At 47.4% G+C, this 16,051-nt stretch overlaps 6 protein-coding genes; 4 read left to right on the forward strand and 2 right to left on the reverse strand.

Moving 5' to 3' along the window:
- The first annotated feature begins 49 nt into the window (after positions 1-49).
- Positions 50-3,006, forward strand: GSTUM_00000085001 (uncharacterized protein). XM_002835312.2 has 9 exons: positions 50-1,414; positions 1,486-1,586; positions 1,653-1,678; positions 1,742-1,840; positions 1,895-1,910; positions 1,992-2,198; positions 2,265-2,285; positions 2,355-2,689; positions 2,750-3,006. The coding sequence occupies exons 1-9, from the start codon at positions 1,065-1,067 to the stop codon at positions 2,885-2,887; spliced, it is 1,293 nt and encodes a 430-aa protein (XP_002835358.1). The 5' UTR covers positions 50-1,064; the 3' UTR covers positions 2,888-3,006.
- Positions 3,007-6,028: 3,022 nt separating this feature from the next.
- GSTUM_00000086001 (uncharacterized protein) lies at positions 6,029-9,319 on the reverse strand. XM_002835313.2 has 10 exons: positions 9,160-9,319; positions 8,877-9,057; positions 8,665-8,821; positions 8,379-8,612; positions 8,176-8,315; positions 7,936-8,110; positions 7,731-7,809; positions 6,782-7,672; positions 6,637-6,716; positions 6,029-6,577 (listed from the first exon to the last, which is right to left on the reverse strand). Exons 1-10 carry the CDS (start codon positions 9,208-9,210, stop codon positions 6,310-6,312), a joined length of 2,256 nt encoding a protein of 751 aa, XP_002835359.1. The 5' UTR covers positions 9,211-9,319; the 3' UTR covers positions 6,029-6,309.
- A 639-nt stretch (positions 9,320-9,958) lies between these two features.
- On the forward strand, positions 9,959-12,305 carry GSTUM_00000087001 (uncharacterized protein). XM_002835314.2 has 6 exons: positions 9,959-10,883; positions 10,956-11,069; positions 11,139-11,178; positions 11,236-11,331; positions 11,398-12,028; positions 12,088-12,305. The coding sequence occupies exons 1-6, from the start codon at positions 10,817-10,819 to the stop codon at positions 12,124-12,126; spliced, it is 987 nt and encodes a 328-aa protein (XP_002835360.1). The 5' UTR covers positions 9,959-10,816; the 3' UTR covers positions 12,127-12,305.
- Positions 12,306-12,566: 261 nt separating this feature from the next.
- GSTUM_00000088001 (uncharacterized protein) lies at positions 12,567-13,980 on the forward strand. XM_002835315.2 has 3 exons: positions 12,567-12,769; positions 12,837-13,534; positions 13,618-13,980. The coding sequence occupies exons 1-3, from the start codon at positions 12,685-12,687 to the stop codon at positions 13,867-13,869; spliced, it is 1,035 nt and encodes a 344-aa protein (XP_002835361.1). The 5' UTR covers positions 12,567-12,684; the 3' UTR covers positions 13,870-13,980.
- A 56-nt stretch (positions 13,981-14,036) lies between these two features.
- GSTUM_00000089001 (uncharacterized protein) lies at positions 14,037-15,155 on the reverse strand (the record flags this gene model as incomplete). XM_002835316.2 has 2 exons in its annotated part: positions 15,013-15,155; positions 14,037-14,948 (listed from the first exon to the last, which is right to left on the reverse strand). Exons 1-2 carry the CDS (start codon positions 15,067-15,069, stop codon positions 14,037-14,039), a joined length of 969 nt encoding a protein of 322 aa, XP_002835362.1. The 5' UTR covers positions 15,070-15,155.
- Positions 15,156-15,649: 494 nt separating this feature from the next.
- Positions 15,650-16,051, forward strand: part of GSTUM_00000090001 (uncharacterized protein) — a 2,359-nt gene continuing 1,957 nt past the window's right edge. Inside the window, exon 1 of the mRNA XM_002835317.2 lies at positions 15,650-16,051. This exon is cut by the window's right edge and continues 138 nt beyond it.

The following is a 16,051-nucleotide window of genomic DNA, read 5'->3' on the forward strand; positions in this document are numbered from 1 at the left end:
CTCACATTTACCCACCACAGTATTTACTTTTTCCTACCCGCTGGCTAAAAGAGAGTTCACAGCGGGAGTGACTGACCGTCATCAGTTTTGAAGGGGGCCACAGGACGAGCAAAGAGGGTAGCAGCAGACCATGGCACTATTGTTCGAGCAGTGAATCATATGGGCGGATGGACTATGTCTGGCTCGAAAAAATGGTGGACTACGGCACGAGAATGGGACGCCGTCTCATTGCGCTCACGCTCTCCTTCCGTCAGATGTCCCTTCACCGCCCTTGGTAGAGTGTGGGTATTGTGGTACCGTAGATCGGTATGTATCTATTACACAGTATGACGCTTCCTCTGCCATCTGGACGTACTTGTACTGTACAGCACTACTGCTGGGGTACGCATGATATATTTTCTGTGTTCCACCTTTTTTTATTTTAATCTCAGCAGTTGTGCTTTATGGTGCGGTACTTGGGGGCCAAGATAGCCTATCATATTTCGATCTCGCTCCTCAAACGCTGCGGCTCAAAACTGGAGCGTGCAGTTGTATTGTGCTGTCACTGGTACCCCCGTATTGAGTTACTGAGTGTGGAAGAACGATATCCGTATATTTTGGGGGGAGAAAAAAACCTACCGCATGTCGTGCAAGCAAGTATTATTACAAGTCCCAGACCATCAGCTCCCTACTGTCTATAATAGGTGTCGGTCTGCCCCGCTGCCCGTTTACTCCCCCTCTTCCCCTCGAGTCCCCCCCCCCTACCCTACAATAGGGATAACCCCCCTGACTACTTGTGACGCGAGAGTTGGAAAAAAGGGAGACGATCCCTAAGTGCCAGTAACTTTAACCAGCAGCGCCTAGAGTACATAAAGACCCGCGTCCGCCACATTGTGTGGCCGCTGCCCTGTGGGGAGATCGAGCAACCTTAGAATAACTTGGGTCTGCAAACCGGTTTTACCCTATGCTCCATAGAATGCATTGAAAAGGAAAAACAAAACCCTTATCCGACCCAAATCTCCCCATCAATTCCACAAACCCAACCTCCGTCATCAGAAGTCTTTATTTCAACCATCAAAACAAAAATGGAGATTACAGCGCAACAGCCGGCAGCGCCATTAAGCCTTCCGACACCACCCCCTGATAAGCTTCTAGACGAGGGACCAGCGATTGCAGAGCTCGACAAGGTTGATTCCGGTATGGATATCGACTTTCAAAGCGATTCACTACATACACCGGTGTCAGGCCCTACACAAGTGGGATCGGGGGGACCTCCTGTGAATGGTCAAGCGAAGGGAGGAGGTTTCGGGAATGGCGATGGGGAACCAACACGCAAGGAAGAAGGGAGGAGTGAAGGCGGTGAAGAGGTCAATATGACGGATGTAGACCAGAGGCCGCCATCTGTCGAGGACTTTGACTTAATGACTACTTTGGGGTAGGAAAGGATTTGCCTGTTTCCGACTGGGCCTTCCGATATATATGTATCTGAATCTAACACTGATAAAGTACAGGGACATTCGCTCGAGTGTGGTTAGTGAGACCGAGGGGCAGTCCACCAACCGAGAATGCGCCCCTGTTTGCTTTAAAGCAACTTAAGAAAGTGGATAGTAAGAAATACCGGCTTTATTTAATGGCAGGAATAAATGGAGGCTAATGGTTGGTGTGACGAAAAGTTATCCGGCTGAAGCAATGTGAACATGTGCGTTACATAGCCTTTCATTGCCACGATGCCCTTCTCACCACATCTGATCAATCATCTTAGGTCCTCAATGAGAGATCGATATTAGAAGTCTGTCGGCCTCATCCATTTATAACCCACTACCTTTGCTCATGGCAGGATCGTGCTTCCTTATACATTCTCGTGCGTATCGCCCAAGTAGAGCGGGATCATTAACAGGCTAACCTTTGTATATAGCTTGAATACTCACCCGGTGCTTACTCTCCTCTTGTTCAATTTTCTGTATCTCCCCGGGCCTCTTATCTCAGCTCCTAACATGTACGGGTTCCCAAAGGTGGAGAGATATTTGGTTATTTACGACGGGCTCGCCGATTCGATTTTCAAACTACCCAGTTCTATGCCGCAGAAATCACCATGATCTTAGTTTTCCTACATAATCACGGCATCGTGTATCGGGATTTGAAACCGGAAAATATCTTGCTGGATGCACGGGGACATGTCAAACTGGTAGACTTCGGTTTTGCAAAAGTTGTGGGCGATAGTGAGTGTCGCGAGATCATTGGGCTTTGAGGATACAAAAAACTAATTCCTATTACTTCTTCTTCAGGGGAAACCTACACACTTTGTGGTGATTTCTAACATCCGTATCATATGCCCACCAAAGCGGGATACTGATTTCATTTTTTTTGTCTTTTAGGAACACCAGAATACCTGAGCCCGGAGGTCATCCAAAGCAAAGGTCATGGTAAAGCTGTTGATTGGTGGGCCTTAGGTGTTCTGATATATGAAATGAGTTGTGGTTTTCCACCTTTCTACGACAATTCTCCATTCGCAATATACGAGAAAATTGTAGCAGGACGGATATCCTTCCCTTCGATACTACCCGAAGAAACCAAGGATATTGTGCGAAGATTGTGCACAAAAGATTTATCAGCTCGACTCGGCAATATGTGTGGAGGAGGACACCAGGTCATGGCTCACCCATTCTTTGACAGCGTCCATTGGCAGGAATTAGAGAACCAGGTTCATCCAGTATGTTCCAACTCACCACAGTCTCTACAATAACATCAACACGCTAACGGAATTATCCAGGGTCCTATCGTACCAAGTCTTCGGCACCCAGGAGACACCAGGTACTTTGACCAATACGACCCACCACCCACAACCGCGAGAGATGAATACACCGATGAGATGTTCGAGAAATATGACGCATCCTTCCATGGCTTCTAAATAGCTTGGCCTTTCTCCCTACTACACCGGTCACTTTTGGGTCCTGTATTCTATTCAAGCAGCGCTTTCTCTTTATTTATCTGTTCGGAAAACGATTTAATACAATTAGTTTGTATGCATAGCTAGGGATTTCCTTTATTTCATTCATCTGTGTTTTTTTTTTTTTTTTTTTTCCAAGCTGGTGCGGGGGCAGTGTTTGTAACGGCATTTATTCATAACTTTTTTCTTCTTTTCCTGTGCATACCGGTATTCAAGATCTCTTGCCTTGTAGAGCAGGCGTTATTCACTTCCATGTTACCTTATTTACGTTCAACCTTATTCCCCAAATTTCATTTCGTTTAAACCACTATTCCACACCGTCCGTACTCCCACCCTAACTAGCACAGAGGGTAAGGAGTCGAGGAGGGGCCACCAGTGTGCGGAGAGCGCAACCATTGATCTTTAACTACTCGATCGTTCAATAACCACTAGCTAGCCAATTGTCAGCCAGATCCGACTTATCAAACAAACAAATAAACTCTCATAAGTTAGACACTACATAATCCCGCTATTGATACCTTGTACTATAATTCCCACACATCTTCACCCACTGGAGTCTGGGGACCTCCACACCGTACCAGGATCCCAAGATCGATCGATCGAAATGCAGAATGATCACCCCCCCCCCAATAATAATACCACCATTAGGGAACTTACACAAGTAATGAAGCAGGGAGAAGAAGAAGAAAGACCCCGTATCACATATCCTCACTCGGCTGTAGATCCCGCCCAACGTTTGCGTCATTCCACGGAAAGGGCGTGAGATGCCGATACCGGATAGATGGATGGATAAACCTTTTATTCTTCCACTATTAAAAGTGAAGTAAATTTACTTCGTTGAGGGGATAGGTAAAGTTTTTCTTTATGGAGAGCATATCTCATCCACAAAGTCGAGTTCCTGGTCGGTGAGGTGGAACATATTTATATCATAATAATCTTATTATATAACTTAATAGTATGATAATATTATGATACAAGTCACGAATTAATATCCCGGAACCTGGTTATGATATTAGGTCTAAAACGGGTCTACATCGCGCTTAGGGTTCAGGGTAATTGATAATATGGGTTGAAAAAGACTAAAAGTCCAAACCAAGAGCCAACAACAATCTCTCACATTTCGGAAGAAGAAAAAAGCAGTTCCTTGAGTCTCTTCATTCCCCTACCGGTATCCTGTAATGGTTTGTTTTTCCTTCGGCTTTTTGCACCTCTTGTCCCCGCTCCATTATCAGATTAGTTTCCCCTAAAATTCTGGTGTGCATCTTGAAGCGCTCAAACCATGCTTAATATTGGGTGTTCGTCGGGGAACAGTAGGAGGGGCGTTTCGAAAGAGCTCAACACACATACAACTCTATGGGTATTGCAAGGCTACTTTCATTCATGTATTACTAAGTGGAGAAAGTAAGAAAGAGGAGCGAACGAAGCGGCCGGTCTTTGGTATCTGGCGCTATATCGTAGATAGACGTGCACGAGGGAGGGATATGCAGCGGGGCGGAGTGCCGGAGAGCTTTCTGTTCGGGTGACTTGTGCTACCCTGATAAATTAAGGGTCGAACGTGATCAGCCCTGCCACAGAAGGTCATGCATGGAAGGTCACTCGTGGTTGGGCGATTGCTGAGGGGATGTTAGGTCCGCAGTTCTATGTGATGCCGGAGACTTGAAATCAGCACTCGTCTGTAAAACTAATTTTGCGCACGTAAGACACACAAAACAGTGGGGTTCCGGCAAAATGTGACTCCGAAAACAGTCATACGTGGGCAATTCGAAACTTTTACTATCTCCACCAATATTGCTCTGGGAAGAACCGGGAAGGATAGAATTAGATAGGGGTGTCTTCCGGGCACTTCTTTCAAGTACCATATCTTCCTAGAGATGTGGTTACGTTTGGGAGACCTCGAAAATAGCTCTCGTGTCGGTTTTTGGCCGATTTCGAGTGTCGAGCACCATACACTGGTTTTTCGTCCCTTGCACCCAAACTTAAATCCTCATCACGACGACTGTTTAGAATCATTTCACTCACCCGACTCTACTTGTCCCTGCCCCTCCGGATACGATACTCTCCCCGCGCAGGCATCGCGAGCAGACAAATCACCGCCCATCCGTTTCCTCTCGGGCTTATTCCGGGGGTAACCCTTGTTAATGGTGCCTCGGATGGGGTTGGTCGGTGTGTTTGCGCTTTAACTCACACCTCGCCCCTCCCCATCGGAATAGGTAGGAGCATCTACCCCACTAGCTATATGCGCTCCCAGCGCCTACAATCCCCCGGTATGCGAAGAGTGAACAAAACATACTAATTAATCATACTCTCTCACTCGCAAACTAATTCTCACTCGCAAGTCTGTCGGAGCACGTGTTTTTGGTATAGTATAGTCTATCTAGGCATATTCGATAGTTATATGTCCATATCACTACACCGCTAAACGCACTCCTGACTATGAGAACGATACCTGGCATGGATCCTTGTAACATCTGAGCTTCCATGGAGGAGTAGGGAGGGCTGTTCTATTTAAGCTGTTTGTGACCTACGATACTATCATACTAAATACAGCCTCCCTCCATTTCTCCCTACTATCAGCGGAAGGAGAGGAGGGCAGAAAAAGGACTACCATTCATCCCGGGGGCGGCATTGGCAGTACCACGGCGCCAAGCCAGCGGCGGGGACGTGTTGCTAGACTGCTACCCCGGACTTGCAGTAGCGGATGTGAGTTAGTTCAGAGCCCATCTATGTTCGGCACCCTCCACTATCATTTACCACATAGACGAATACCCGAAATTATTAAGAACGTCCCAGAGTCTAGTTATACTGTGGATTGAGTATCGTGGTCAAGGGTTCCCCACTAATCAGTGCGTTCCTGTAGATTCGAAGTAGGGATTCATGCGTGGACTAACATATCGTACTAAATATACGCGTTCCCAGATATGTAGTGCCATTCTCGTTTTTCGCACGTCTACTCAGGACTATGGGCCGCTCTCCCCACACAACGAGACTTCACTCCTCTCCCACTCAGTGGCCATCATCCAACAGACCAACACCACCTCCATCTCGATGGGTCTAGTTCTCATAACCGAAATAGTAGCAAAAATCACACCTCGAGTTTCCATGTTCTACCGAGTGATACCATGTGATTCGTGCCTAGATATGATAACTAGGTAAAAATACTCAAGCTAAATTCAGATTCACCACCTTACCACTAATCACACTGCTCAAGGATTCAGATAATAAAGGGTGCCGCAAAAGCCAACACGAACACCAGCTGTAAAGCTCCCAAGAATGCCAACTTATTCCTCGAGAAACCACGGTATCGCATCAAACTTTCGATCGTACAAAGGTGCTTCAATGAAACCCCAACCACCAGTTAACACATCCCGATGCTAAAAACAATTTTAAAGCAATCCCCTAATCTCAGTAGCCAAGCCCTTAATCCTCGGCTCCTTAACCCTAATTTCTGCCTCAGCGACGGTTTGACGGGTCTCGTAAACCGACAATGCTGCCTCCTTGACCTCCTTTTGGAGCGTCAAAAGTGTGCCTAGGCCCACAAGAGCACGGAATGTGGTCTCAGAATCTATCTCCTTCTTGACTATATTTGTCAGGGGCTCGAGAAGTGTGATTGCGCGGTCGATCGCTCCCTCTGAAGTGATCAAAACTGCGTAGCTATAGATAAAGTTAGGGTTCGGGCCGAATCAGCATCTCCCGGGGGATTTTGGTCTTACTTGAGGAGGAGTGTGGCCTTCGCAATCTTAAGGTTCCGATTTGCTGTTCCGGCGCTAGCCTTCTCGGCGAGTTGGATAGTCTAGTGTAAAAGTTTTGTGTTAGAAGGGCAATTTTTTAAGGACGGAAAATAGTTGAAATACAAACCCGCTCAAATCGATTATCCATGTAGCCCCTGCCTTCCTCGGTCTGGAAGAGATTCACAAATGTCCTGGTTGCCAACATGACATTGTTCGGGTGGCTGATATCAAACGCCCCTGATGTCTCAAGAATGTCGCCGGCCTTGAGCCCATTCATTGGTTCGTATGTAGCAGCCAATGGGGTTGCCGCTGCTACTAACCTCAACAGATCTAGACCTGGGAGGCGGCTCTGCGGATGCCAGCTGGTGATTATCTTGGAGATCAATTCAAGGCCATTTGAAAAGCTAGCATTGTGTGTGCCAGCCTTGTATGAAGGAGAGGCGACAGCTTGAAGAGACCCACATAATTTAGCAAGTGCAGACGTTTCGTCGGGGTTAAGCGCAATATCCTTCTCCCCTTTGTCCAACAGCTCTCTGTTTAGTTCGTTGATTTTGTTCTGGATAGTTGGCAGGCTGGCTGCGGTGATTGACAAGTATGACTTCTGCGGAATGCGCTTCGGCTTGGCCTGTTGGGGAGTAGGCGCATCTGGCCTATACCTGTTCTCCATACCCCATGGATCTGGGCCAGCGGGCTGCTCTTGCACCCCAAGAGCGACACCACCAGCATTTTTCACGATAAATTGACCAACAGTATCAAGATATGATATTGGCAATTCGTTCGCCTCAAGGAACCTTCTAGCGGCCTCAAATGGGTTTTCAGATGCATTATACGGCAGCTTTAATGCAGGAGCCCCCTCTTGAATATCGACATCAAACACGTAGTCGTACTCCTTACCCTCAAACATTTGCTTACGACTGGAACCTACAGCATCTACAACCGTGCCGACGTTGTTCCACGCTCTTGCCGCATTGGACCAAACATGGGCTTCTACGGTCTCCCCATTGCGCACCATAAGCACCTATTTTGATTAATATTAACGTCAGCAGTCGCTTCAGATTAGCTGCAAAAATTCTTACCTGGCCGTCCTTCCTGCCCGGCTGCCTTAGAGCCTCGAGACCAGGCAAATCGTCTTTCTTTACGTCGCCAACTTGATTTCTAAATATTCGTTAAAACCAATAGTCGGCACCTCAGCCACCCAGGAACTTACGATGGAATCGTTGAGGCAGCGACGCTATCCTCAAATGCCTGAGAATATTTTAGTAAATATATGGTATTTGAAACTCAATTATTAGTATTACCTTTAATGCACCCTCGTCTGCCCATCTCTTCTCCTCTCGGGAAAACACTCGGACAATTCGATCACTCGCCCCGCTCACAATGTCACCATTCTGAGCACAAACAGCAACAGACCAAACACTAATGGCGGGGTGGGTTATCGTTTGGACGCAATCGCCGTCTGGATATCCAGTAAGCCCAGATGTCCTCCCGAATCGCATGGACTCTTCAGGCATATAAACCTACCTCTCCAAATCCTCACTGTCCGATCTTCCCCAGCAGAAACAAGTTCACCCGAAGGTAAAGTAGCCACAGAGTATATAAACGCTGTATGCCCATGTAATTCCTGCAACTGATGTCCATCCGATGACCACATACGAACAGTCCTAAAGCGTCAAAGTACCATTAGCTCACAAACTACTGGTAGGCACCTGCACCGGTCTGGTTACCCATCATTCGCACAGCTGGCAAATCCACCATTTGGCATCCTGCACAATCCACGCACACAATCTGTATGACCTTCAATCTTCTTGATGGTTTTTCCGTTCCTCCAGATCCGTATTGTCTTATCTGCCGATCCAGTGACCACATCCGTCCCTGAAAGGACTAATACCGCCAACACTCCCTGGTCATGGCCGTCTAACACATATTGGCTTTCCCAGTTTTTCCACACACGTGCTGTACTAAGTAACTATTAGCCCAAACCCGAGCAACCGAGATGCCAGTATGACACACCCATCCCAGGATCCCGAAATTATGATGCCCGCATAATTGTCCAACGCGCAAACATTATGCGTATGACCTAAGAGCAGGTACTTTGCATCGTCTGTATCTTTGGAGCCTGGTTCTCGAACCTCGATGATGGTGTCCTGGCCTCCACTAACAACCAAACCTAAATAACCCACTAATTAATTTTTAGCCCTAAAACATATCAGGAAACTACCGACCCTTAGGATGCTCCTCCGTTGGAAGAATGAAAGTAACACTGTTAATGAATCCGGAGCCAGTCGAGTTGATGTGGTCCGAGAAGACAGTCCCATCGGAATCTTCACGTTTCCATAGTCGAACAGTAGCATCTCGAGATACAGAAGTCACAAAATAAGGAGAAGGGAAAACGACACCGCGAACCTGGATAAATGGGGGTTAGGCATTCCACGTAGTTTTTTTCCTTTCTCAGCAAACTCGGGGATCAAAAAACAGAATTTGATACAAGAGCCCGGAGCTACTCACATCGTCCTCGTGGCCCCGTAGAGCTGCGGTAAGCTTGTATATACTAGCCATTGATCCTTTCTTTAGAGGGGTAACTAGGGGTGTGGAGATGGAAAAGTGAGTTAAACACAGAGGCCCAATATAAGCTTGTGGGGCAGGAGGGGCAACCAGGGTCGTCATCCAGGGTTGTGTTACTAATCTGGTTCCACCAGAACAAGCGGCTCGACAAATCATACTCGAGTAGGAGTTGGCGAGGGTGCACGCATGATCACTCGAATAGCCAATTTTCTTTTAATGTCATTATAAGAATTCCCCTTTGGAAAGGGCAGAACATTCTGAGGAAAAGGTTGCTCCAGTGCGATCGTACGTATGATACCGCCACAACACTATCAATAGAATACCAAATCTCGTTTTCGGAATTTCATGTTCACTGCTGCTCACACACAAGATGTTAACGCCAGAAACTCTTGTGTTCTACCTATATTATACGAGTAGTATGATATAACACAAGCTCTCTCAACTTATAGAACGATAGTTCTTCTCTTAAGCCTTCTTCCAATACCGGCATCCATCCATAGAGTTTTACCCTATCAACCTTGGGACTTTCATGCATCGGGATATTATTATAACAGAAAATCATAAAGGTGGCATAAGATACCTAAGCAACTGGGGTAGATAAATCCATCGCTTTAGACAAGCCACTGCGATTATAGGAATGATTGAGGTTTCCGGACCGGTTTCTCTGGTATTCTTGGCGGATAATTTGCAACGACGGGACAAACAGTGGGCGAACCCCTTTCCTTTTCCGCAGCGAAAAAAGGAGGAAACGTTGAAAGTGCATAGATCAATAAAGCCACAAGAAGTGAGGATGAGGCTTCCGATTCATGCCACACATCTAGCTCAGCTAACCGGCAGCTTCCATTAAACTTCTTTTGGACCATCGCGGTTTCGAGGACAGGGAAGACCTGGAAAGGCTTTTCTTAACTCGAATCTTTCGGAAAGCTCGCTGGCGTTTCCTGGCCTGTCGTTGATGCGTGGCCCCGCCCGTCGTCTCATCCTCCCCTCTCTGGCCTTCTGCAAGTAAGGTTGAGCATTTGAGGTTCCTTCAATCACCTCTCAGTTCTCCCTTCTGCACAGTATCATACTATACTTTGCGATAGCAATAGCAATACGGTACATACACACACTACTTCTCAATTACATCCTGCTCACCTCTCCGTCCTCCTATCTATCTTTCCCCCATCGTCTACTTCTCTGGCCTCACCATTTCTGACATCTCCTCTTCCTTTCCCTTTTTTCTCTCTCTCCTCCCCGTTCTGCTTCCTTCTATCCCCCTCAACTTCCTTTGTTAAATCGCCGTTAATAACAGGCACCAGGACCCCCTTAAGGTCCAACTTAACGAATTTACGACCACAATTAAATTTGCTCGTCATACTTCTTCCCCTGTCGTCTGCCTTGCTTTTCACCAACCAGAACCTCTCATCACGAAATACATCGTTCAAACACTTACACATTGCGTTTTCTGTACATCTTTTTTGCCCACGAATTAAGGACGTCCAACCATCATCACCGTAACTGATACCCTCTTATTTCAACGACAGAAGCTTTTCTCATTGTCTTTCGCAATATCACATATTCTGCCCCCCCGCCCCCTTCGATATAACCTTGGCAAATCAACATGAACTCCGGATCCCCAACCGTCAATTTACCAAATGATGGCCAATCTTCGAATGGTGGCCCGATTCGTTCGTTCTACCTTCATCCGCTGACTAGACGGGAAAAAAAAAAACAAGTTCTGACTTTACCTTGTATTACAGAAGCTCCTCGAGTTGTACCTTTAACTTGCCATGGTCACTCTCGGCCTGTCACCCATCTTTCCTTTTCGCCCATGCTGGCAGACGATGAATACTATTTAATATCCGCTTGCAAAGGTCAGAACATACATTGGATCTACATGTAGCGCTGTTTGGCATCGGACATTGATACTGACCCTGGCTCAGATAATAATCCAATGCTTCGGGATGGTATTACAGGTGATTGGTAAGTTTGGTTTCTGGCCCCGAAAGCCCCGGTGAGATCTGATGATATTTTAATTAGGATTGGGACTTTTTTGGGCCATAAAGGTGCCGTGTGGCAGGCGAGACTTTCCAATGATGCAGCCTTAGCGGCTACCGCTTCTGCCGATTTCTCTGCGTAAGTCGAGACAAGTCAAGAGCCGATAACATTCGGCACAAATATTTGTCTCTAACCGTCGTACAGGAAAATCTGGGACACCTTTACCGGCGAATGTTTGCAAACCCTCCAACACAACCATATAGTTCGCGCGGCTACCTTCTCGCCAAACCCTACACATGTTGCAACCGGTGGTCAGGAGAAAAGGTTACGGGTGTACGATTTGGCACATTCGGAAACGCCAATGGAAATTGGTGCTCAGACTCATACAGGAACTATTAAGTCTATCGTCTGGTCGGACCCCAACACCATCCTCTCAGCATCAGATGACCGAAAACTGCGTTGGTGGGATAATAGATCTGGAGAGCTTGTGACAAAGTTCGATGTCGATGAGCTCATTGGATCTTGTGAATTGAGTCCTGAAGGAAACTTGATCAGCGCAACGGCTGGAAAGACAGTGTATTTCTTTAATGCGCAGAGCAGGCAGTTGATCAAGAGCATCTCAACAGCATACGAAGTATCTTCTGTAGCACTTCATCAACAAACTAGGCGCTTTATAACAGGTGGAAGCTCAGATACTTGGGTCAGGGTTTACGACTATGATACTGAGACTGAGCTCGAGGTTTACAAGGGCCATCATGGAAGTATATGGAGTGTCAGCTTTTCCCCGGATGGAAGGCTCTACGCAACAGGTTCTGAAGACGGTACAATAAAATTGGTAAGTCATCTTGCAATTGGACTGATTTACAGCTTGTTCTAACTTCGCCTAATTTACAGTGGAAATACACCAACCAACCGTATGGCTTGTGGAAATGAGCGCTCTGGTGTGAAAGGTGTGTGAGTCGAGCAAGGTGTAGATTTCTTGCTGGCGACTGCAATTGCATACTGTATTTCGGCTCCGCACCGATGCCTCTGATATTAGCCCCGGGTGGAATTATCACATTATGTGTTTCCTTATCTCCCCTACGGAGTAAGAAAAAACCGTTTGTCCAAAAGAGCTGATAGGCCATCTAATGATAACTAAATTACGGAGCCATACTAAAGCCGAGTGCATTTGCCATATCACCTATGCAAGAACCCATCGTACCTAAACTTGGTAATGAGGAAACCAGTACTCGTACTGTACTGTACTGTACGAGTACCGGTGCCGTATTTCACACGAGGTTCTTGTAGCGAGGTCACGGGATTTCTGTTTCCGGAGCTTTCCGTGTGCTTATCAATCCCCCATCTCCACCCCACTTCGCACTGTGCCGTATGGTACCGTACCGTAGAACCCTTCACTCCTAACTACAACACCAACGAAACAACTCGTTTTTGAGAAGCTACCTTTGAGGAGGGTCAGAAAACTCGGTGATAAATACTGAACTGAGCGCAATGGTCATTCTCAAAGTTCCGGTGGCGTCAGAAGATGTCCCACAACCCTCTGGAGCTGCTCCAAAACTTGTAGCCCCCGAGCCAGGTGCGCCAATAACCCGGTGAATGCTTCTCTGTGAAGGCAATAGCTAACATATATATCGGTTCAACAGAGCACTGTCCTGGACCCGAGAGCCAGCAGGCAGGGAAAATGGACGCTTGCGCTGGATGCCCCAACCAGCAGATTTGCGCCACAGCTCCCAAGGGGCCCGACCTAGACATTCCCCTCATTCAAGCGCGCATGGCAACAGTAGCGCATAAGCTCCTCATCCTTTCCGGAAAAGGCGGTGTGGGAAAATCTACCTTTACCACTATGCTTGCATATGCTTTTGCCCAGTCCCCTAAAACACAGGTAGGTGTCTGCGACATCGACATATGCGGCCCATCAATACCACGAATGATGGGTGCTGAGAACGAGTCTATTCACTCTTCGTCTTCGGGGTGGTCACCGGTATATGTAGCGGATAATCTCGGTATCATGAGCATACAGTTTATGCTGCCAAACCAGGATGATGCTATTATTTGGAGGGGACCTAAGAAGAATGGATTGATCAAGCAGTTTTTGAAGGATGTCGAGTGGGGCGATTTAGACTTTTTGCTCATTGATACCCCTCCGGGAACTAGCGATGAGCATTTGAGTATAAATAGCTACTTGAAGGGCAGTGGGGTTGATGGAGCTGTTGTTGTCACGACGCCACAGGAGGTTAGCTTGTTGGATGTTAGGAAAGAGATTGATTTCTGCAGGAAGGCCGGGATTAAGGTGTTGGGAATTGTGGAGAATATGAGTGGCTTTGTCTGCCCCAATTGCGAGGTACGTTATATACCCTTTTTATGTTCCTGGTTTCTATTCTGGGGGTATTGCTCGTTTTGCTGCTGACATTGGGGCTACCCAAGGGTGAGTCACAAATATTCCACGCTACTACTGGAGGCGGTCGGGCTTTGGCGACTGAGATGGGCATACCTTTCCTTGGGGCTGTTCCTTTGGATCCTAGAATTGGTATTGCTTGTGATTACGGCGAGAGCTTTTTCGATGCATACCCCGAGAGCCCAGCCTGCGAAGGATTGATGAACATCATAAAGGGTTTACGGGGTCAGGTGGGATTGCCTCCATCACAAGATGGGGTCGAAGAGATGGACGAAAGCTAGGCGATCGCAAGCTATCTCTGTGCATGTGTTAGAGTGAGCATGTTCAATGGCGTTCTTGGGCTCTGGATTTTCCTCGTTTTCAGCAATAGAGGTACTCAAGTATAGCATTAATGGTGCGCTATGAAACATTCCCTTTAGAAACTATATTACATCCAGGACATCATGTATCAGTCATCATACCGGCGCCCCTCTCTTCTGGAAGAGTGTCCACTATCTCTGTGAAATCTGTCCCGGCCTCGCTCCTTCTCCAGTCTGCTGCTCCCGCCCCTATCCCCATCCCAATCCCCATACCTATCCCTATCTTTGCCCTTGTCTCTACCACCATCTCTATCATGATATTTTCCCCTTCGGCCGTCCCTGCCCCTTTCCTGAGACCTGCTCGGTTCTTCAGAGGCTCTCTCCTTGTGCGTTTGCTCCTTGGAACGAGATCTGTGCCGCCTAGATCTCCCCTCTGAACGGCTCCTGTGTCTATGGGAGTGTCGGTGATCTCTTTTGCTGTCACCGTCGCGCCGATGGTGCGAGGACTTCTTCTCCCTCTTCAACTTCTGAAGAGCCAATTCGACTTGTTCTTTCTTTTGCCTCACAAGGTATTCCTTCATTGGATCGTCCTCATCGTGGTCCCGTATTAACTTTTGTAGTTCAATCTCTTCCGGAAGCATCTCCCGTGGTGGCATATCTTCCCTTCCCTTGCCCCTTCTTCTCTTGCTGTGATGCTCACTCTCATCATCATCGTCGCCATCATCTCGATCCCTCGGCCCTGAACCTTGGCCTAGAAGCTCCTCTAGTTCTCCTTCCTTCGGCTTATATCTGGTATGATCCACCCGAATTATTCTCCCGAGAATTGTAGCCCCACCCAAGTTGTCTACCGCAAGATTTGTACTTCGCTGGTCTTCATATTTGAGAAAAGCGAACCCTTTGCTCTTTCCAGTGTCCTTGTCACGAATAAGATTGACGTGAACGGGTTCACCGAACTGGGAGAAGATTGTGATTATGTCGCCCTCGCTGAGCTCGTATGGAAGGCCGCCGATGTAAACGTATGCGGTATCGGACCAGTCGGTATGCCAGGAGGCGGATAATGGCTTTAAGCAGGTTAACAAGTGGTTGGAGAGACTCGGGTTCTGGTGAATTAAGGGCTAAACATACAATGCCAGCTTCCAGCTCCCGCTGGTTCAGCTTTTCGATAGCGCGGATATTATTCATCGCTCGTTGTCCTTTGTTGACTCGCGATGAAGTGCTGTCAAGCCCGTTGTGCAATTAGTTAGGGTGACGCCACACGAAGTTAGTCGGTGTTGCCTGATGTCACACACGCGTTAAAATTCTGGAGATGAATTTTGAGACATGGGGGGTTACCCGGACAGAGGATTTTAAGGGGGAGAGCTCGAGCGCACTGTTGATCCTATTTTACTTGCAGCACAGAAAATCAGTGCGGATTTAGCCTACGTGTTACTCTTAGTATGGGATATCATACGAGTACAAGTACCATACTAAGGTCTAGTGATGTCTGGTGTTATTGGAAGTGATGCAATACCGTTGAATCGAAGCCAAACAATGGACACAATAGAACCGAAATGAAGCTTTTGAGCCTAACTTAGTTTTTATATTTTCCAAAGCGTAGCTTGCCGGTACAGTAACAGGTTGCAGGCCAGAATTGAAATCTGTGCGGTGTTTGAACCAGAAATCTCGTTCCGGGACATCCAGGGCTTGCCAAGGCTCGCGGAAAAAGGGGCTATTTGCAGGGCCATACAATTTACTGACTCTCTCAACACACATCTTCGGCCTCCTCAACACCACAACAATCCTCGTCCAGCTTATTTTCCTCAGGCTTCATCTTTTGCCTGCATCTCTCGATCCCCCTCCTCCTCCTCAACACCACCATCGTCAACTGACGTAATTCCGCCCTTCTTGTCATCGTGTACTCCTCCTGGCTTGCGTCTTTGTACCTGATCCCATTACACTACAACGATGTCGTCCCCTCTCAGCGCTGTAAGTAACCCTGAGCTTTCACCACACCACCGCCATTGACCGTCCTCCCACACCCTCCCACACCCTTTTGCTCCCTCTCACCTTATTCACACACCCTCCTCGCTCTCATCCACTGCCCATCCCTTACCCTCATCTCTCCCCTTGAGCTGCCTTTGCAGCGTTCAAGTCCAACTCATCCCCCCCCCCAAAAAAAAAACAC

The sequence above is a fragment of the Tuber melanosporum genome (assembly GCF_000151645.1).
Source record: "Tuber melanosporum whole genome shotgun sequence assembly, scaffold_102, strain Mel28".
NCBI lineage: Eukaryota > Fungi > Ascomycota > Pezizomycetes > Pezizales > Tuberaceae > Tuber > Tuber melanosporum.